The following is a 24,586-nucleotide window of genomic DNA, read 5'->3' on the forward strand; positions in this document are numbered from 1 at the left end:
TTAGTTGCAATAGGTTTGGTATAGGTATAAGAAATTATTGGTACAGACTGGTCTTTGAAATAAGGAGGTATTTTCGATTGAACTAATTTATGATGAAGGATATTGCCTAGGTTGACGCCATCGAGACCTTTGTTGGCAAAGGAAAGATTTAGAAAAGATATTTTCTCTTTTTCATCTTTTCCAATGCGAACTGGCTTGAAAAGTCTGTGACTTGCAATATCCGAAATTATAGCTTGAAGTTTGTATTGGTTTGAATGAGGGTTTGTAACAGTGGATTCCAAACATAAATTGAACAGAGAATGAAGTTTTGAAAGAGGTAATGAATAAAGTTTCGTGCGAATGTGATGAATACCTAACGGCTTTTGTATGAATGGCAGCAAGTCATTAGTAGAGACATCATGCAGAGAAGTTGATGTATAATGACGATGACCATGACTGCGTCTACGTCGAGGGGATCGAGTTGAAAATATTCATCACATTCACCGAGTTACATGAAGGACTAGATAGAATACCTATACCATCAATTTTGTCATTGCAGCCATAAGGTGTTGCAGTTCCCAATTGTCTAATCCAGTAGTCTTCTTTTTGTCTACGGAGAGTCGTTGAAAGATTAGGATTGTTAGAGCTATGGTATACATAGAAAAGATTACTGGCATCTTAAACGTAACTTGGAACAATGTGGAAAGAATGGTGATTCTACTGTAGAAGTAGACACAAATTTGTATTAAATACTGCCGCTGAGGAAAATAGAAAATATCGCATCGTGCAATTTCCTTTTCAAGATTATTCACTGATTTCAACTTGTTAAAGAAGTTGTTTTTTTTTTGCATGACCAATACGACATGGGCATTATTAGAGCAACCTCAATATCTGTATGACTTGATTTTTATGTTTCTATGTGTTCTGAACGTCTCTGCATCAAACCACGAAAGAAAAAAGTAGATGTATGCTAGATAATACTAACAAAGGAAAGAAGATATAAAAAGTCGCTTTGAAGCAATGTATATTTGTGATATTGTCAATCGTTTTTTTTTCAAAATTGTTTCAAAAGTTTCTGATCTTAGATCGTTGCGTCCCCTACGCAATGCTATATTATTATCCTCAGCATTCTAATTGAATGTGATTGCGTAAACGATGGAAAGTATATGTAGATTCAATAGTCCATTACTTGTGTCAAATACTTGCGAGTACTTGAATACTGCGATAGTATAGTAGTAACAGTTTTTGAGTTTAGAGTTTCATTGTTATTTTTTTCTATCGTACAGCCAAGCAGATTTAACTCGTTAGCAATGATTTAACTATCAGATTAGACAAGTCTAGGGACGATAACATTTTTAAAGCAAAATCAACATTTAGAGTGGATATATTGTACAGTGTTGTATAGGAATCTGCATATAAGTGTTGACTACATTTCCTATGTATAGATCTGTTGTTTGATATTTGTGTAGTTTTGATTGCTGTCCAAATTAGATACACCGTTTCGCTTTGGTTTCACATGTATTAAAGATAACTATTATCTTCATAGTCGTAATGCTGATAACGATACACATATAATGAGGGTATTATTTCTTACTTTCGCAATGCAATCCTGCAAATCCGTTTAGACAAATACAAGCAGCATTTGAACCTCTCACCGAACAATTCACAACGGGGTGTCTTGGAGTAACTAGAAAATAACAAATATAGTACATACTTGTGCATACTAATGTTTCCGAGTCTTCTAGATCTCACCGTTTCGTAGTAAGATATAGCAAAATTAAAGTAAAGTCGCAGTCATTGAGTTCAATAGAAAATAAGGTTAATCATCGGCGTCGGAATCTTCAATTATTCTGCAAAACAGATATAACTGTTTCAAAACGACGTATGCATATTTAATACTTTCTGAAATTGCAATACTTTTGATTCTTTCTTTTGTGTAAATGTAATTTTCGACTGGTTGTCCCTTGTAAACTTTAATATTTCAAAAGTTTAGTTTATATACCAAATATAGTAGTTATGAACATCTTCGTTAGTGATACTCTATATTAAAAAAATCATACTAAAAAAATTTATTTCTTCTCTTAACCATAAACAAACATTTTCAGTATTCATTAACCATTTTACAACACTATGAAAATGACAACCAAAAGACACCTGTAAGGCAGCATTTGAAACGTGAACTGCAACCTGCTTGACAGTGGACATGCCTATATGTGTATACATATGTAGTTTCCGATTGAATTTATTAACTTACCTATACAGGTGTCACCAGTAAATCCATTTTTACATGCACATTTTGGCTGAAAATTTTCAAGGAAACACGTTCCACCATTGTGACAGATATAGCTAACACAAGGAGTATCTGATAGAAAACTCAAATGTCATGCTAAACGAATGTGAAATCATACAACAACACTTGAATATCTGAGGGTGCCTATTTGAATGTAGTAAATACTGGTCAAGTTATGAGTATATTGATTTAAAGAAACAAATCGAAAATATGTTTTGGTTTGGCACGACTTTCAAATATGCTTCGGAAACGCCTACATAAATGTACTCTCATTTAAAAAATCCCAAAACGACAAATAAAAAAACAGTGTATGAATAATTAATCATGTGAAGAACCATTTTTCCGAACGGTCTAGTCTATAATTACAAATATATCTCAAATCATTGACATCTTTGCCTCCGGATTCTTTCATTACTCAATATTTGTGTACCATCCACTAAACTAGCTTCTCCCTGTTCTTGAGTTATCACGGAGAGCATCATAAAAGATGGTTTTATCAGAACAAACTCCTTGTTTCTTAGTCTCATCCACCCCAGTCGTTTTGAGAGTCGTATGACTAGATCTATATCGTTCTATGTATTTTTTGTACAATATTGAGTGGTTTTTTTTTGTGTTTTGATTTAATCCATGTTTTGATTTCTAATACAATGTTTGACTTTTGAAAGTGTCTGACGTGATATTATGGTGGGTCAACAGAATACTTCTTCTGAAAATATATTCATGAGGATATCACACAACGATTCTAGAATTATAAAAATGGGCGTAGTCTCGAACACTCTAATTGTAAAAACATTATAAACTATAGATTTGAAGCTACGAACATTATATTATTTGATTTAAAAAAGTTTTAAAGATGTCTTATACATACGTTAATTTAGGATGGAAATATTTTAGAAATCAATAGTCTCACACTCGGTTTAGATGTCTGTGAGTACTCTACTACTGCTATAATATCGGTTAGATAAGTAGCATTTCTTCGTTATTGTTTATTTGTCATTAATTCAAACCAAATGTATTCCTTTTTTGAGGACTGGTTTACTATCGAATTATATAAGAAAATTCTATGAATATCATTTGGTAATTTTGCCGTTGTTAGTTGCTGGCTTAATAGCGTATATCGCATCTCAATTTATCAATATGCCATGCAAATAGTACGTAAAATGATGGTATTATTTCTTACTTTCGCATTGTGATCCTGTAAACCCGTTTTTACATGCACAAGTAAACCCCGAATCTTTCACCGAACAAGTCCCAGCGTGTTCACATGGTGATCTTGAACATGGTGTTGCTAGAAGAGAATATATACAATATAAAAGCAGTGATGAACTTTTATTTTCGTGGTTAAAAGAAGCCAGATTATGATAGAAACCCAGTTGCTGTAATTAAGGATCAATGAATAGTCATTTTCCTGTTCATCGGATTATTTTTGTTGTTTAAATGAGAAAAATATTCATTGTTGAAAGAGAATACAAAGGTCATGGTGATGTTGCATTCCTTTAAGAAAACATTACAACAGTAAATGGATGTTGTTGATGTTAATTCTTATATCTAAAACAAGAAAGACATTGGTGGCCTTCGACTGTTATCTTTTGTAGGGTTGTTGTCTCTTTGACCTATTCCCTATTTCCACTTTTCCATTATCATTTCTATTTGATATTGGTGAATTTAACAATCAAATTAGAATTCAAATATAGAAGATAACGTTGATACATTTGATAATCTAATTGAACGCATTGTCTATATTTCTGTCTATATTGTGTGAAAACTTTGAGGGAATGCTTTGTGTGCTATAAAATTTGAACACACTTCATGATAACACAAAAAAAACAATCAAAACGATTTTTTTGCAGTGTTTTAAGTAATGATTTTAATTTATACCCATGTATTATTAGTGAAACAATAGATGTTTGAAAAGAGGTAATCATCTGTATAAAGTCAATAACTATAAAGACTTTTTAAGATCATACTTTCTATTGCCTCAAAAACGCAATTCCAAGATTCGATAACTATATGAATACAACACTTGTTTTTGAAATTACAGCAAAACTTTTGGTTGACAAATCATTATTCTTTGTAGCAAAAAATGAAGTTTGGTATCTTGTCATGTTCTCCTTACCCAATTGATCCCTATGTTCATAACGAAGTGGACCGGCCATTGTTATTGAATCTTACACACTATGATTGGATCAAGTTATTACTTGTTTGATTTCAAACTCTGTTTTGTCATGCATGTATACAATATATTGGATAAATCAGAACGTGCCAGAATTTGTACAGTAACTTAATATGACCTTCAAACTGAACACTTTACGAGTCCATACCATTTTTAATGAATGATTCAAATCTTAAAAGGTAAGAATATCCATTTCTTATACTTTCATCAAATTTACTTACACTTTTAGTGCCAAATTAATTAAACACCCGGTAAAATGATGGTTTATCTTAATAAAAAAAAAAAGATTCTATACGATTTTGTATAGGTCAATTTCGTCTACCCCACAAAATCATGTTAGGCACTATATCTACAGGAACTGATAAAAATGTCTATCTTTTCCGTCATCCATTTGAGTAGAGTGGGGGGCTCATATTCGCCGTGGACACAATTTCGCCGTTTTATGATTTCGAGGTGTAAAAACTTCAAAGGATGGTTGAAATGGAAGAAATATGCCGTTAAATTATATTTTTATAACAAATATGATTATTTTTGAAAAAGACTAAATTTCGGCACTTACGGCAAAGGACCGAAAAATGGACAACGATTTTCAGCCAATTTCCTGAATGAAAAAAACGATTTCAAAGAAGCATTCCTTAGTAATTCTTTGACTGATTGTCCTAAATTTCAGTTGTTTTTTACACCTTTAAAATGTCTGCTATTCGTCTATAATGAAATTTATTTGATAAATATTGTTTAAAGCTGCAGTTATTTGGTTTTAAATAGATATGTAAAAACGGCGAATATGTGTCCCCCGTTGACAAAAAAATAGGAAATTTCATACACCCTTTAAACCAACTTTTCAGATGATTTTAATCAAAACAAACACGTTTTCAAACAAAGAATATTTTGCATTTGAAGTTATCTTCATATAGAAATATCTGTATACTTCAAAAACATAAAGACCTAAACGTAAACTGAAGAAAACATGGAAAGATATGGCGAAAATGATCATCCCACTCTATACGCAAATGTTCAATATTAACAGGATGCCATATGGCAAAATCCACGTTTCAAGAATAAGAGACTCCGGAACAACAACTTGTGTTCACCAAAAAGTTATAAATGGCGTGAAATAAAACTGAACTTGTTCATGTCTCCCATTTCTTTAACTAGTAACAATGCAGACAAACGAATAAAACATTTCTTTATTTGATATTGGTGAATTTAACAATCAAATTAGAATTCAAATATAGAAGATAACGTTGATGCATTTGATAATCTAACTGAACGCATTGTCTATATTTCTGTCTATATTGTGTGAAAACTTTGAGGGAATGCTTTGTGTGCTATAAAATTTGAACACACTTCATGATAACACAAAAAAAACAATCAAAACGATTTTTTTGCAGTGTTTTAAGTAATGATTTTAATTTATACCCATGTATTATTAGTGAAACAATAGATGTTTGAAAAGAGCTAATCATCTGTATAAAGTCAATAACTATAAAGACTTTTTAAGATCTTGACATGGAAAGATATGGCGAAAATGATCATCCCACTCTATACGCAAATGTTCAATATTTACAGGATGCCATATGGCAAAATCCACGTTTCAAGAATAAGAGACTCCGGAACAACAACTTGTGTTCACCAAAAAGTTATAAATGGCGTGAAATAAAACTGAACTTGTTCATGTCTCCCATTTCTTTAACTAGTAACAATGCAGACAAACGAATAAAACATTTCTTAAGAAAACACCAGACACAAAACATGCCAAATTGTTTTTGTTGTATATCAATTAATTTTCTTTATAATCCATCTTTTTGTTTTTCTTAACTCGTTATTTATTTATATGGAGAACTGGTATGTTTAGACGAACAGCAAATAACAAATTGAACTTAAGTTGATAAATGAGAAATTTATATCTATGGTAATTTAGTTTTTATCTTGTTGTTTCCTTTTCAAATTTATTTTTTCTATGAACGTTTCACATGTATATATTATGCGTATACAAATTGTGTGTCCTATTGAATCTATTTGTATGACATATAATTCTATATTTCATAAACTTACTTGTACAATGGTCACCAGTAAATCCATTTTTGCACGCACATTTTGGTTTAAATTGATTAATAAAACATGTACCACCATTGGAACAGCTATAGCTTCCGCATGGAGTATCTGATTCGAAAAAAAATTGCTATTTTAAAAAAAATAAAAAGAACATACAAAAACACTTGTACTTAAAGATCTTATGTGCACTTTACATGTCATGCTCACAACGTTCGTGTTGTTACATTGCTGTCTGAAAGACGCATATTTTACAAGATTATCTAATTGCTGCTTGTTTTTCTGGCTGCACAGTATTGTTCGTGTCATAAAATATATACGACTTTAAGTAAAATCAAACCATTTTCATTAAATAATTACAGTAGATGTATGTTTCATTATAATACATTATTCTGATTGGCTTACTGCAACCTCGCGTTATTCCATAATCAACTTTATTACACAATGAAATTTGTCTTTCATGAAAACACGAGGTCCCATGATAAACTGCAGAGGTAAATTAAATACAAACTTGATAAAAATCGTGTTTTCATGATCCTAGCTAAAAGAAAAGTAATTATAAGTATTGAATGCTTCTTTTTGTAACTTCATAAGGTTGTAAAAGCGTTGACCATGCGCACATTTTTAGAAATGTACTTCGGTCAACGCTTTTAAACCCCAATAAAGTTACAAAAAAACATTCAATTCTTAAATGAAATTGACAAGTAATCCAGCATTAAGTAACTCCTCATCAAAATTGACAAAAAACAAGAATGTGTCCAAAGTACACGAATGCCCCACTCGCACTATCATTTTCCATGTTCAGTGGACCGTGAAATTGGATAAAAAATTAAATTAGGCATTAAAATTAGAAAGATAATATCATAGGGAACATGTGTACTAAGTTTCAAGTTGATTGGACTTCAACTTCATCAAAAACTACCTTGACCAAAAACTTTAAACTGAAACATGCACTTTCATTTTCTATGTTCAGTGGACCGTGAAATTGGGGTCAAAAGTTTAATTTGGCTTTAAAATTAGAAAGAGCATATCATAAGAAACATGTGTACTAAGTTTCAAGTTGATTGGACTTCAACTTCATCAAAAACTACCTTGACCAAAAACTTTAACCTGAAGCGGGACAGACGGACGAACGAACGAACAGACAGACAGACAGACGGACGAACGGACGCACAGACCAGAAAACATAATGCCCCTCTACTATCGTAGGTGGGGCATGATAAAGATAAAGAACAATAAATATCGTTTATTCAGAACATGGGTATCCAGGAAGGAATATAAAAATATCAAAGTGTATGTATTCTGGTAAACACTGTAAGTGTAAAATAAATCGAAACTGTAAGTCTGAAGCAAGAAATTAATATAACAATGTTTGTCTGCATATCCAACATGTCCTATTTCCTAATTGGGTTGCAAGAGGGATAGCAATTAGTTTTGGAATCAATAGTCCAGTATCCGCTTCAAATACCTAATTTTCTATCGAATTGTGAAAGTCAAATGACGACAATATTTCTACACTTCAGTCAACCATTAGGATAGACATTTTTATATACACCGGCTTTTCTATTTACAAAGTTTTGATGTTTCTCTATAAATATAATTTTGTATTTTTGCCGTTTTTGTTGTTGTCTAAATGGTGTATTTCGCATCTCTATTTATCCATATGTAATTCTAGTAAAAATAATGATTATATTAATGTTAAGAATGATTATAAATAAGTACGTACAATTATAGTATTATTTCTTACTTTCGCATTGTGATCCTGTAAATCTGTTTAAACATGCACAAGAAAAACTCGAATCTATCACCGAACAAGTCCCACCGTGTTCACATGGTGAACTTGAACATGGTGTTGCTAAAACAGAAAAAGATAGAATATTTAAGAAATGTAGAACAAATCAAAGCATTTTTGTGAGATGAAATCAACAATCAATCTAGCATTAAGTTCCTCTTCCGAAAAAATAGACCAAGAAACAAAGATTATAAAAACAACAAATATCATATACAGATTTTGGGTATCTAGGGAAGAATGTAAATTATAAAAAAAAGAAGATCCTTAACACTTAAAGTGTAAATAAATTCTAAAATAAAAGCATGAAGCAAGGAATATTGATTTTTTTTTAAACGTTTATAGAAGGTTTCTGCATACCCTTCACAAAGCATTGAAATAATTGTCGTATGTGTTTAAAACTCATCGAATATTTAATTAAAACATCTTGTGAAATCAATTGACGAATTCACTGGACTAATGCCGGCGTCACACATTGGCGTATAGGCCGGCGTGCACCAAACGTACAGAGAAAATTGACGAAGTCGGTATACATTAGTTGCACGCCAGTGGAACGCTAAACAATTGTTTAACGCGCGCTGCATAAGTTTGAAGTACGTCGAAATACAAAGGTATACGCTTGGTGAACGTTTAAACTCGTGGAAATTTTTATACCGGCGTCACACATCAGCGTATAGCTCCAACGTACGCCGGGCGTGGTAAAAAATCATGTACGCTACCAATACGCTAGTAATGACGGATGCATTTGACAGGTTCTGTCAATCATATCTGTATCGTGTGCACAACGAGCTTTAAGCGTGTATTGGGCGTACGAGACGCGTACCTTAGCGCATATCGGGCGTTCAAGTAACGTATGTTGGCGTATGCTTAAAGATCATTCGACTTTAACTAAAACGTATGCTGGTGTGTTTGTAACAAATACCCCATAATAGAACGTCCAAGGTACGATCGGGACGCGTCTCAAATACGTTCAAGAAACATTTTTTCTTCCTAGCGTGCATTCCATCTACGTTAGACAAACGCCAGGCATACGCCAACATACGTTTCTTGAACGCCCGATAAACGCTTAGGTACGATTTTCGTACGCTAAATACTATATTTTTTTTACAAGTGACTTCAATTACAATTTGTCCTTGCTGCATATCAGTTGAAGTTGTTTATAATCAATTATTTTATTGATCTTTACTGGCTATTTATTTAATGGAGAACTGGCGTGTTCCAACGAACAGCAAATGAAGTTGGTACATGATAGATTTTTTTTCCATGGTAATTTTTTGTCATCTTGTTTTGTCCTCTTTAGTATCATTTTTTCAATGAGCATTTCACATGTATATATCATGTGAATACAAATTTTGTGTTCGATTGCATCTATGATATAGACTTCAATATTTCTTAAACTTACTTGTACAATGGTCACCAGCAAATCCATTTTTGCACGCACATTTTGGCTGAAATTGATCAATGAAACACGTCCCATCGTTGTAACAGTTATAGCTGCCGCATGGAGTATCTGATAGGAAAATAATATACTGTTTGAAAAGAATGTGAAAAGATACAAAAACACTTAATGATCGTATGGGTTCCTTTACACCATTGGTTTAACATGTTTATTTTCGAAATGTTTCGTGTTGTTACGTTGCTGACTTAAAGACGTATATTTAACAAGATTATTCATTCTTTACCTGATTAATGCTTGTCTTCTGACTGCAGAGTATTTTAAGGTCAAACAAAATATCCGACGTTGAGTTCAATGAAAACATTATGGTTAAATGAAAACTGACAATAAATTCAGCATGAAGTACCTCCTCCGCAAAATAAACAAAAAAGGATAACCAATAACGAATACCATTTATAAAAAATTGAATATCCAGAGAGTCTAAAAATATAAAGGTGTATTTCTCTAATTCTTTGTAAATTTATCCATTTCTGCACCCATTGTATACTAGTCAAAAAATATTTATAATCAACGCGTTCGATCTCAGTTCTTCATTGGTTAGAACATGTAGAATCCAATTATGACTTCGAATTCTTCTGTTTTCCTTTAAATTTCCTATTCTGACAGCATGAAAAAAGGCGACCATGTCTGATGACGTCATATAGAAAGAACACATCTTTTTGCAGATCATTCGCAATGAAGGAATAGGCTTTATATTTTAAATATTTAAAACAATCGACGAGCCTCGTATGTTAAATTTGAAAATTTAACTGTCTTGAGTAGATAAGTAAATATCGTATCACACTCGATACCGTGGTAGAATCTATATGTATGATCGTAAATATTAAATGTATAAATAAATTCTAAACTGCAAGTCTGAAGCAAAGAATATGATATTTTTAAATTAAAATTATTTTAATAAAAGGTTTCTGCATACCCTACACGACGCATTGGCATAGTTGTTCTATTACTGGTCAAATGTGTCTGCGTAAGGGATAACAATTATTTTTGGAATAAACAGTCCAGAATTCGGTTCAAATACTAGTACCCGATTAAATATCGAATTGTGAAAGTCAAATGACGACAATATGTCTACGCTTCAGTCAACGATGATGATAGACATTTGAATAAACACATGCTTTTTTTAATATCTAAAGATTTTATGTTTCTCTATAAATATCATTTGGTATTTTTTGCCGTTTTTTGTTGTTGTCTAAATGGCGTATTTCGCCTCTCTATTTATCCATATGCAATACAAATAATGATTATATAAAAGTGTATGATGATTATGAACACGCATATAAAATAAGGGTATTATTTCTTACTTTCGCATTGTGATCCTGTAAATCTGTTTACACATGCACAAGAAAAACTCGAACCTATCACCGAACAAGTCCCACCGTGTTCACATGGTGAACTCGAACATGGTGTTGCTAGAAAAGAAACAGATACAATATTAAATTAAATTAAAACATGTGTGTTAGATGAAATTAACAATACACTGAGCAATTAGTACCTCTTCTGAAAAAATCACTTAAAAATAATGATCAAAAGCAACGAATTTCATATATTTTTTTATACAGAATTTGGGTATCGAAGAAAGAGTCTAAAACATAAAAACAATAGAAGATCCTAACATTAAAATTGGAAATAAATTCTAAAATGTAAGCCTGAAGCAAGGAATACTGATTTATTTACATCAAAAAAACATTTATCATAACCTACACTAGTCACTACGCACTGAAATAATTGTCGTATGTGTTTAAAATCATCGATCATTTAAGAAAAACATCTTGTGAAATCAATAGACGACTTCACTGGACAAAGTTTTAAGGAACATATAAATTGAAGAACTTCTTTTGGACCATAGTAACCAAGGGAAACAAAAAACCAAGCGCCATACTCCTTATCCTAAAGGAAATTCAAAGAATAACGAAAAGAGTGAAGATATTTTTATAGACATTACCTTACAAGCAAGATACAATTTTGAATATGCTGTATACAATGACAAACAATCGTTTGCATTTTATTTGTTTTAGTGAATGGTCGCGTTTTTTGCAATTTTTTAAACAAGTGACATCAATTACAAATTGTCTTTGCTGCATATGAATTGATGTTTTATATAATCATTTATTTTTTATTTTTACTGACTATGTATTTAATGGAGAACTGGGGTGTGCCGACGAACAGTAAATAGAAATAAAATGATGATGATGGAAGTTGCTAACGCCCTTGACTGGCCATACAGCCCTTGCACGGTAAAATGAAGTTTGTTCATGATAAAAATTTTTGTATGGTTATTTTGTTTTTGTTTAGTTTTTTCTTCTTCATTATCATGATTATTACATTTTCCATGAAAATTTTACATGCATATATATGTAAACTAATCTTGTCATCGATTGAACCTATAACAATAGTTTTCTATACTCATAAACTTACTCGTACAATGGTCACCAGTAAATCCATTTTTGCACGCACATTTTGGCTGAAATTGATCAATAAAACACGTCCCATCGTTGTAACAGCTGTATCTGTCGCATGGAGTATCTAATAGGAAAATAGTATACTGTTTTAAAAGAATGTGAGAATATAAACAACTAGAGGCTCTTAAGAGCCTGTGTCGCTCACCTTGGTATAGGTGCATATTAAACAAAGGACACATATGGATTCATGACAAAATTGTGTTTTAGTGTTGGTAAAGTGTTTGTAGATCTCACTTTACAGAACAATCTTGCTGCTTACAATTATCTCTATCTAAAATAAAATGAACTTGACCCAGAAGTGACAGTGGAAAATATTTTGTAAAAATTTACAAAAATTTACAAAATTTATGAAAACTGTTAAATAATGACTATAAAGGGCAATAACTCCTTAAGAGGTCAATTGACCACTTTGCTAATGTTGACTTATTTGTAGCTCTTACTTTGTTGTTCTTTATTGCTCTTTGCAGTTTATCTCTATCTATTCAAGATAATAACCAAAAGTTGCAAAATTTCTTTAAAATTACCAATTCAGAGGGCAGCAACCCAATAACAAGTTGCCCGATTGGTCTGAAAATGTCAGGGCAGATAGATCTTGATCTAATGAACAATTTTATTTCAAAAGATTTGCTCTAAATGCATTGGTTTCAGAAATATGAAGCAAATAAAATTGAGAATGGAAATGGGGAATGTGTCAAAGAGACAACAACCCGACCAAATAAAAAACAACAGCAGAAGGTCACCAACAGGTCTTCAATGTAGCGAGAAATTCCCGCACCCGGAGGCGTGCTGCATTTTACCCTATGTTCTATTTTTAGCCATGTCGGCCATCTTGGTTTGCGGGCGGGGGTCATCAGACACATTTTTTTAAACTAGATACCATAATGATGATTGTGGACAAGTTTGTTTAAATTTGTCTCCGTTGTTTCAGAGGAGAAGATTTTTGTAAAAGATTACAAAAATTTACAAAAAATTGTTAAAAATTGACTATAAAGGGCAAGTACTCCTTAAGGGGTCAACTGACCGTTTTGGTCGTGCAAACTTATTTGTAGATCTTACTTTGCTGAACATTATTGCTATTACAGTTTATCTCTTATCTATAATAATATTCAAGATAATAACCAAAAACGGCAAAATTTCCTTAAAATTACCAATTTGGAGCAGCAACCCAACAACAGGTTCTCCGATTCATCTGAAACTTTATGGGCAGATAGATCTTGACTTGATTAACAATTTAACTTACTGTCAGTTTTCTTCTACATGCTTTGGTTTCAGAGATATAAGCCAAAATTTACATTTTACCCCTATGTTCTACTTTTAGCCATGGCGGCCATCTTGGTTGGTTGGATGGCCGGATCACCGGACACATTTTTTAAACTAGCTATAGATACCCCAATGATGAATGTGGCCAAGTTTGGTTAAAGTTGGCTTAGAAGTTTCAGAGGAGAAGATTTTCCTGCACCAGATGCGCATTTCGACAATACATTTCTCTTCAGTGATGCTCGTGGCCAAAATATTTGAAATCCAAAGCTTATATAAAAGATGAAGAGCTATAATCCAAAAGGTCCAAAAAGTATAGTCAAATCCGTGAAAGGAATCAGAGCTTTGCATGAGTGTATATTTTACAAGACTTATCGTATTGCTGCTTCTAACTGCACAGTATTTTATATGTCATAAAATATATACGACGATGAATAAAATCAAAACATTTTGATTGAATGAAATTTATTCCTCCTCCAAAAAATAGATATTGAAATAAAGATAAAGAACCAACGAATACCATTTATACAAAACGTGGGTATCCAGGAAATGGTCTCACAATATAAAAAGTAGTTGTATGCTCGTGAAAGTGTAAATAAATTTCAAACTGTAAATCTGAAGCAAGGAATACTTATTTTTTAAAATTGAAAATGTTTATAAAAGATTTCTGTATACCCTACACAACGCATTGCAATAGAAGAGGGACGAAAGATACCAGAGGGAGAGTCAAAGTCATAAATCAAAAATAAACTGACAACGCCATGGCTAAAAATGAAAAAGACAAGCAGACAAACAATAGTACACATGACACAACATAGAAAATTAAAGAATAAGCAACACGAACCCCACCAAAAACTAGGGGTGATCTCAGGTGCTCCGGAAGGGTAGGCGGATCCTTCTCCACATGTGGCACCTGTCGTGTTGCTTATGTGATAACAAATCCGGTAAATAGTCTAATTCGGTAGGTTACATCCATGAAAGGAAAGGGGATTGTACGTATATGGGCGTTTTTAAATAAAAACGTATTTTCTTGTCCTAGCCACTTTTAAAAAAATGTGTTTGGACTTTGCAAGTAATTTTTTGTGCAGTCAGTACATTAAATTAGATTTAACATTTTTAAGCAAAGAAACAGTTAATTTTTTAAAGGGATTGCTAATTTATTGATTCCTGAATAGTCCAAAACAACAAAAATGGCATGTCCCTAGACCGCCTATTCAACATTCATACTCTAAAATATCGTAAAAAAATGTAGAAATAAATGTTATTTTTACTTAATATAAGTTCTTTAATAATTCAAAAGTATGTTTAGAGCCAACATATTATAATAAACAGCTTTTAACATAGGATTTTTATTTCAGAAGGTGTGTCCCTAACAAAACGTCCACTACGAAACGAAGTCATTAAAATTTGCTAATAAACCGTTTTATAAAATCAATGTAATTTTTGTTTGCAAGAGATATAAACATTACAAAAGAAGTGATGCTTTTATAACGGCAATTTAATTGTTGGTAAAAAAAATTGAGCACATCAAATGGACCAGAGTGATACCGTATTTTTGTAAATGTCCACTACGAAACGGGTCAAATCTCCATCAGTATCTGGTTTTAAAATTATGAAAAAAATATCAGTGTGCAGCTTAATAAATGATTTGATGAATACAATCAGTCTTGTTACTTTTGCAACAAAGGGATTGTGGGGAAAAAGATAAAACATGTGAATACGTCCTCTAAGAAACGGTCACCTACGAAACAAGTATGGGATTAAAACGTTTCGTAGGGGACACTACCACTACCATGCAGTCATTTTTTACTCTTTTTTCAAGTATATTCGTGCAAAGCAAATACCAAGGGTTAGTTTCATGTAATTTTTATTATGTTTTTATTAACATAGAATAGGGTTGATGTCAACTACGAAACTTTTTGTCCACTACGAAACGGATTTGTCACCTACGAAACGCATCAAAATGTCCACTACGTAACACGAGTTGTACCTTCATATGTGAAGTACTGTCTAATCTTTATCGATAAAAAATGGTTCTCCGATTCAGAAAAAAAATTAGATTTTCCTAGTAATATAAAGTAAACAAACTTGAATGTCTATAGGAAACATTTAAAATTGCAAACATATGTGTGTTTAGAAGCAGTTTCGTTTTTGTCCCCTACGAAACAGTACTCAAATTTTAAAAAATAATATCATTTTAAGGAGTATTTAAGATTGCACTTTTTGTTTACAAACAGGTCTATAATAGAGGTATTCAAAATAACTCTTGAAATTAAATTTTAGACAAGTTGATTTTCCATTTTTTTTAGGTCTGAAATATACACTTTTATTGAAAAACGCTCATATACGTCGTAAGGAATATATCCGATAACATTTGTGAAACGGTTATTCCATAACGTTATCCTATTTTTGACCGAATGTGCTTCGTAAGGAATGGAAATTATGTTTGAAATCAATAGCCATGTATCCGTTTCAAATACCTGACATACTAGCGAATTATGGAGTCAAGAGACGACAATATTTCTATATTTCAGTACACCATTAGGTTTGACATTTGTATACACATCTGCCTTTTTTGTCTACAGACTTGATATGTCTCTATAGATATCATTTGGTATTTTTGCCATTTTTGTTATTGTTTAAATGGTGTTTTTTTTTTTCTATTTCTGAAAACTTCATTTTTCTCTATAAATATATATCGTTTGGTATGTTTGTTGTTTTTGTTGCTGTCTCAGAATATCGCATCTCTATTTATACATAGTACGCAAAGAAATTAATGATAATATTTATGTTTATAATGATTATAAATAAGTACATATAATGATGGTATTATTTCTTACTTTCGCATTGTAATCCTTTAAATCCGTATAAACAAGCACAAGAAAAACTCGAACCGATCACTGAACAAGTCCCATCGTGTTCACATGGTGAACTTGAACATGGTGTTGCTACAAAAGAAAAATATACAATATTTTTAATGAGTGTTGAACTAATCTTTTTGTGGTTAAATAAAGCATAATTTTAAAGGAATAGAATAAAATTGCCCATTTTCTGTCATTAAGCATCACATGTTATTCTGCTGTTCAACGCATTCTGATTGTTGTTAAAGCATGCATTGTTCAAAGATACTGAAATGTAATGGTGGTGCGCCATTCCTGTATTACATCAATAAATTGTTACTTTTGTTGCAAACTCTAATATCTAATTTATAAACAAGGTTTATGCATTTGATAATCCCTTATTTAGTAGAGTGTTGTATTTCTGACTAGGCGGGAAAATAGTTATAAAAATCTCTTTAATTTTTTGCCGTTAGCGTATGAGCACTTTTCATCAGGGCAAAATGTACGTTTCAAGAATGAGAGGTAGTGAATTATATTTATAAAATGTCCCGCAGAAAAAAAGAGACAATGAGATTGCTTAAGTTCTATCCAGACTCAAGAACAATAGCATTTGTTCGCAGTAAAGAATAAATGGGGTGAAATATTACTTTGATTGCTGATTTATCCCATTTTCATTACTAAGGCAAGCAAATACAATACAATACAACAACTGTTACCTTTGATAACTATTAAGAAAACGCCTTTCTCAAATATAATTTTGCTTTTTGTTCGGGTTGTTGTCTCTTTGTTATATTCCCCATTTTCATTCACAATTTTATTTATTCATCATTCTGTAAGTTCTTCTACAACACAGATGTATAAACATGCAAAGATATACTTGGAGCATACCCCTCCCCACCCTCTTCTCTATTCAATGTATTCTTAGTTTTTATCTCTATAAGACAAAGATTCTGCTTTTGCAATTATTAATACACTTTTGCTTTGAGGGGGCGACATCTTTCTATCTTTTCTCATATTTTCTATGTTTTCAAAATCGTCGAATATTCAAGTTAAAATCCTTGTAAAATCAATTGACGACTTCATTGGACTAAACTTCAAGGAAGAGATAAGTTCAGGATCTTCTTGCTAAACCATAGATATCATGTACAGCCTAAGTTAATCTTGCAGGAAATTCAAAGGAGGGACTTTAAGATATATGTTTTGACTACTAATCGCTCAGAAGCAAGATATAAGTTTAAATATGCTTTTGCTTGCATTTTATTTGATCAAATGATTGGTTTATCTTTTGCGATTTTTTTGCCAGTGATCTAAATTTTAAAAAGTATTTGCTGCATATAAGTTGATATTGTTAATATTACATCTGTTGAACTTGATCTCTCTAGACTAGCTATTCATATACAATGAGAAAAGGCGTGTCCTAAGAACACCAAAAATTAACTGAAGTTGTTAACATGAGAAGTAAATCAGATTTTATCTAGTTTTCACGGGTGGTATGTGTATGCTACTTCATTCTCGTGTGGACGTTACAATAGACTCTTAACTAAACATATTCATTATTCATTGTTGTTATGAATATAGGAAGATGTGGTGTGAGTGCCAATGAGACAACTCTCCATCCAAATAACAATTTATAAAAGTAAACCATTATAGGTGAATGTACGGCCTTCAACACGGAGCCTTGGTTCACACCAAAAAAATATTGTATATGGTCTGCAAAATAGCGCAATAGCATGGGAAAGCTATCAAGAATACTCATATACTTACTTGTACAATTGTCACCAGAAAATCCGTTTTTACATCCACATCTTGGCTGAAACTCGTCAAGAAAACACGTTCCATCATTGTCACAGCTATAGTCAACACATGGTGTACCTTGAAAAAAAACAAAAGTGTTTTAATCTAAAAAGAGTTACAATGTACATAATGATTAAATGAAGTATAATGCTCAAACTGTTCTCTTTTCCAATTGTGCGTATTGTTAGGATCTAATAGACAAAGATTTCAAAGACCATTATATTTATATAAAAAATAAATTGTATCTCTGACTGCATGCATGGATATGTATTGTTTCATAAAATGTTAAAGGTGTTAAGGTAGATTCATGGTATACCGCCATCTTGGATTGAATAATCACAGTAACAAATCGGTCTAGTTATTTGCCTAAATCTGCAAATTTGGAGACAGATTTGCAATTTGATGGTTAGACTGTTTAATAATATAAAGAAAACTTGGCAATTTATTGCATAATTCAAAATAATTAAACAAATATCATTTTATTTTGCTTTTTGAATCATTTTTTTCAAATGAGCCATTTAAGGGAAGATAACTCTTTTAGTAAAAATATTATACTGGACAGATAGGGATTTTTTTTTCTTTTTACTTGTAGCAAGAAAACAAGTTCGGTGACACCATTTTTTCTTTTTATTTTCTTAAAACATATTACAAAACCTATCTTTTCACAATTTATTTCAAAATTCGATCTCATAGATTATTTTTTATGCACACAATTGTGTTTTTCCATTAACAATCTAACCAAATTTAGGCAATTTTCAACGACTCATAGCTTGAAAAATAGCACGGTGACCCCTACTTTTTATATATTTTTGAAAAGAGCATAGAGAAAGTTGGTTACTTATTCCCTATTCCCTATTCCCTATTCGTTACCTATTCATTATGGAATTGGAGAGATAACATAAGACGAATATTTAAGTGCAAAACTCCTATCACATGTCAATTGACTAATTTGACCGTCCGAATTGCTATCACGTGTAAACTTTCGATTTTGGCTGTCCGAACTGCTATCACGACGTGTCAACTAACGATTTTGACCGTCCGACCTACTATGACGTGTCGAACAACATTTTTGACCATCCGACTTATCTGTATATTTTGGTTAGCTGTTCATTTAAACTTGTAAATATTTCAATTAATTAAATTTTCGAAATTTAATACTAAAACAATAACGTAATTTTGTAAGTAAACATTGGTATTAAAGGTCAATTAATCATATAAGAGGCTACTGACGACTTTTACCATATTGTCTTTTTTCTGGAACTTTTTTATTTATTATTCTTGCATCTTGCATATTTAACGTTTCGCAGTGTCTATTCTCGATTTCAAGGCAATAGTTGAAACTGCTTTTTTTTGCTGAAAAGACATTTCACGGACATTGACCCCAAAAGAGATTTTCCTATTGTTTTTAAATTTGAGATTTGACGTACAAACTGCTGTTTTTACACAATGCATCTTTTCTGCCAAGTTTCAAAACATTTTCTTTTGTGGTTTTACATAGAGAATATGTTTTGAATAATGGACAGAGTAAGGCGACGTTCGAAAAGCCATCATGGCAGTTCAAAATACAAAAGCAACTGCGTACCAGCATGAGCAGTGTCAAATTGGAATACAAAAATGATGATAACGAACAACTGTCCATTTTCACCAATTAAAACCAAGCCGGAGAAGACGAATGTAAACCGTATATTGTGTAATGTCTAATATTTTGGTAATTATTCTTAGCCTGGTTTAGTTTACAATGTAGTAAATCAAACGAAATCAAAAAAAAAAATCTTTATACAATAAGAAGATGATAATGATTATCAAAATAAAGTAGTATACAGCACGCCAAGGTTGATTCAATCAGGGAAGTAAAAAAACCTATTGAAACTTTAGATGTTATCAATCAATGAAACGAATGGAAAGCATCTGTCTTATTCCTGACGTGTAACTGGCAATTTCCCGGAAATAAGATATGGTGGCTTGAAACCGGGTTTTATGTTTAATTAGCTAAATTTTTCACTTTTTTGGCAAAATGACACAACTATCCACGGAAGACCAAAGTGCACAAATGTTAGTAGAAGCTTATGTGAATTAAATTCCATTACATTAATGTAGTTTTAAGCAACTAATATAGGCCACCTTACAACATTCAGCAATGGACAAAATGCATGCCGTGCCGTCAGCTCTTACAGGACCCACTTGACAAAGTACGAAACAATTAAAAAAACTAAATATCAAATGTATTACAAAACAATGAAGACATATATCATGACAGACAACAACCAACATCCCACACTGAAGTGCTAGTTCATGCCTTAAAACATATACTCACGGTTATTGAAAGATTGTTCAAAACCAATAGCAATAAATAAAAGTATCCATTTGTACATATCAAACAACTTTAGTATAGAAACATACAAAACTTTTTTATCTTTCAAAAAGCTATTTGTCTTAACTGAATGCAATACAAATATCGTTGGCAATTTAATTATCGAATAGTGTTTGATACCCAAACACAAGTAGCGTCAAATTATGGTAAAACTTCCTCATGTTTACAGATTTAGTCATTGATAAAACAATAACAATACAACTAGGAGTCCAAAAAATATGTTACTTTTAATTTAATTTGTATTACAGACTATATACTATCAACTATATGATAATCATTAAAAAAAATCATATAACGAATTGATAATTTATTTTTAAAAAACTGTTTTTTGCGCTTTTGACAAATTAAATTATTGAAATGTCTTATCAAAATTTACATTATTCAAATATTACAAACTTTAAAATAAAAAATAAAAACTGAATTAAAAAATAAACTTGTACCTTCACATTTCAATCCATAAAACCCATCATGGCATTTGCAGATTGCTTTATCTCCGGAAACAGAACAATTCCCATTATGAAGACACTGTACATATGCACATGGAGATGCTATAAATAAAGTTGAAAAATGTATGCATTTTTTTTTAGAAAAAACAAATAGTAATTAATAAACAATGTTTTCGATGGCTCTAACACTACATACACAAAAAATAGCCAACAGGAACCATGAACACAAAACATGTTATCATTTCCGTTTGCATTACAGTTTAACCATATTCTGTTATGTAAGAATGATAACGTAGTGTTAATAGGAACAAACATCATAGAGTCATAGATTCCAATTCATTAACTAAGGGTTGACCAAATAATTCGTTTTGCTTAAAAATCAAATTTCTTACCCTTGTTTGATAGCATCAACCCCAATACTACACCAAGAGCTAACAGTAAGACGCCACATACAACTGCAGATACTGCACATGCGGTTCTCCATATGCTTCTTACTACTTTTGCATCTGCCAGTTCTTGTTTTGTAGGTAATTGTAAGTCGATATTTTTTGTGTTTTCGTGTTTGTTGTTCCCTAATGTTTCCTTGCTGCGTGAATGTGTAGCTGTATTCGTACCACGTTCATTCCAGTCTGTATATTTGTTTTCATTCTTTTTTTCGTCTGGCGGTTTATTAGCATATTCAGCAATTTCCTCATAATCTGCTTGATCATCATCTTCATCCTCAACAACAGCTACGTTTCGGTCAAATATTTCATTTTCATAAGGTCGAGAGCCCTTTTTATAATTAACAGCCATTCGATTGGAATGTTATTATGAACAAAACTTTCTTCGGAAAATATTAGATGACTTGTTTTGGAAGGATCTCTTTTATATAGAATTAAACATTTCCGTGTTTACTTTCGTTCGATTGAAATTTGATTACTGAGTCGGAAGCCTATGTTCATGTGAAACTACACTATATCTGTACTTAGAAAACATTGATAAATATCTTCAGGTTTTATGTGTTGGTGTATGGGCTGTTTCCTAAACTATTATAGCTGAATAAACGGAAACCCGCGTGAAACTGATGATCTGCTGATTGTAGATACATGTACCTGTTTATACAAAAACAGAAGATAATTGAACTTTAATTAACACATTGACATAACTATCAAACATAATCCTCGAAAAGGTAGATTATTTTTAAAAACGAAATGTGCAAATAAAAAAGACTATACGGGGATATAACTTACTTGAAGCAGTGTTACATCATTAACGACATTTATTAAAAAGAAGAATAATAAATGCACCAATGAACAACCGTCATATATAATTCAATCTTAATCACATTAATACAATTGCAATTTCGCCTAAGAATATTCCAAAAATTAATATATATGTAGTTATCTTATCTTTCAGATAATATTGTTATATTTATATAAACATTATATATATAATATGATGTACATTTGTAAAATGCTATTCTTTTTATAACTGTGTAAAAATAAGTAGATGTGTTAATATGATTGTCAACAGCGATCAAATTATGTGTATCTATGTAATTATTTGTATCCATCCAAAATTCCGTGTGGATAAAACAATATACGATATAGTTTTAATTGGCCCCGACATAATAATATAAAAATAATTTAACAAGAATTTCTAAATAATCACTGCTAGCATTGTGGAATGGGTTAATAATTAGTTGCAAAATGTCTAGCTGTGAATTAGTATATTGGAAAGCAGGAAGCTCACTATATTTACAAATAATGTTTTTCAGTACGGGTATTCGAATTAGGTCTAGGGCTTAACAACACAGCAAAAAGTTTGTTAGTGTTTCTTCAGTCTAGTCACATAATTTACAGGTTAAATCAACGTTGTTTTTATTTTAAGCTGCTCTTTTTGTCTGTAGAATAAATGTTCTAGTTACAAGTTTTACTCAAATTGGATTTCTGCTGATATCTCTTTGATAAGCACTATTCGATATTTCTTTCATTAACACTATTTGGTATCTCTTTGGTTTGCACTATTCAATAACTTTTTGATAAGCACTATTCGCTATGTCCAAGGGGATGAATTTGTACCAATTTTATATGAAGATGTCGAATTGTATTTCATGCTGGAAAAATACAATATTTCTTTTTTAATTCTTGTTGTCAAATATTTATGTTCTGCTGATGTAGTCGTTTTCTTCCATTTTTATTTTGCCAGTTCATTATAAAGTACTGATTATTGGTTTTATAAATCATATTTGATACATGTATCTTTTTCATATCTATAAACCAGCTATAATAATTGCTTTTGGTTTGTGAATTGTTTTTTTTAACTGCTTTTACGCTTTTTTTCTAAGTAGCTGCAAAACTCCTTTTGATTTGGGTCACTATGTAAAAGCTAAATGTCAAAACTACCTTATTAATAACTGATATCGATGAAAATGTTTGTTTACAACAATTCGAAACACGTGTTATCATTACCTTTCGGTTGAAAAGCCAAAAATGATGAATTGAATGCTTTACTTGGAATGTATTTGTGGTATGTTTAATCGGGAACGGCATTAACATTTTCGTTTGCGGCTTCAAAATCAAAAAAAAAGAATAAGACGATAAGTTTTTCAAAATGTATTTATCAATGACAAATTTATTCGCTGGTATATTTAAAATATGTGTAGGAGTGTAGGGTATTTGCTTGAGACAAGAATGAAAATGTAAAACCTATTGGTGTTCAAGTTAAAATAAATGTTTTCGACTAGTCATAATAATACAGCCCGTAACAGAGAAGTGATCGAATTGATGTTTCTTTACCGTCAAAATTAGCTACGTTATCGACAACTTAATTGAGTACATTCCCCTTTGAACTTTAAAAATCTAAACAGTTTGGCACTTTGAGTTTGTCTCATCTAATTATTTATAATTAAACTTATCTTTACCGTATATGAATGTGTACACAATTTAACGGTATAAATTGTATTTATTTTAAATGACATGTTCCTCTTTCTTTTCTTTCTTTTACTCGATCTAAAATATTTTGAAAACCTAATGTACAGTACCATACAGAAAGCCTACTATTTTTGTATATTCTTCATAAAATAATTGCATCATTATACGGCAACGAGAACATAGGACTACGATAGGACATCTTTGTTAAGATTATCTTAGAATAGCTTCGATGTACAGTCTGGGACATATCATAAGACTGTCCTATAATTTGTCCTAAGACATATCTTAGGACAAATCTTAGGACACTTTCGATGACACGGCCCCAGGCTTATATGATCTTATAACTTGGTACATCTTATATACTTGATTTTAACAGTAGCAGAAGATTGAAATACAGAAGTGACTATTTTGTCGAGGCTCATATGGGTGTTGATATATGCGTTTGGTTTATAATTTCTTAAAAAATCGTTTCATTTCTACTTTAATGATTTGATTTTGTTTCACATACATTGTAGGTTCTACTACGCCATCCCCTTGACCACTATGATATAAGATACTTTCAAGTATGTTATATTTGAAGTGTAACTGAACAGTCGTGAGAGCAGACAGTCATCATTATCACTGAACTAGTATATATTTGTTTAGGGGCCAGCTGAAGGACGCCTCCGGGTGCGGGAATTTCTCGCTACATTGAAGACCTATTGGTGACCTTCTGCTGTTGTTTTTTTTTCTACGGTCGGGTTGTTGTCTCTTTGACACATT

General features: G+C 31.7%; 1 protein-coding gene across 1 annotated transcript; it reads right to left on the reverse strand.

Annotated features, from left to right (window-relative positions):
- Positions 1-8,145: 8,145 nt before the first annotated feature.
- On the reverse strand, positions 8,146-21,758 carry LOC143061284 (uncharacterized). Its single transcript, XM_076233725.1, has 8 exons — positions 21,302-21,758; positions 20,904-21,011; positions 18,063-18,170; positions 16,299-16,406; positions 12,158-12,265; positions 11,119-11,151; positions 8,317-8,349; positions 8,146-8,165 (listed from the first exon to the last, which is right to left on the reverse strand). The coding sequence occupies exons 1-8, from the start codon at positions 21,702-21,704 to the stop codon at positions 8,146-8,148; spliced, it is 921 nt and encodes a 306-aa protein (XP_076089840.1). The 5' UTR covers positions 21,705-21,758.
- Positions 21,759-24,586: the final 2,828 nt, after the last annotated feature.

Source organism: Mytilus galloprovincialis, chromosome 1 (assembly GCF_965363235.1).
Source record: "Mytilus galloprovincialis chromosome 1, xbMytGall1.hap1.1, whole genome shotgun sequence".
NCBI lineage: Eukaryota > Metazoa > Mollusca > Bivalvia > Mytilida > Mytilidae > Mytilus > Mytilus galloprovincialis.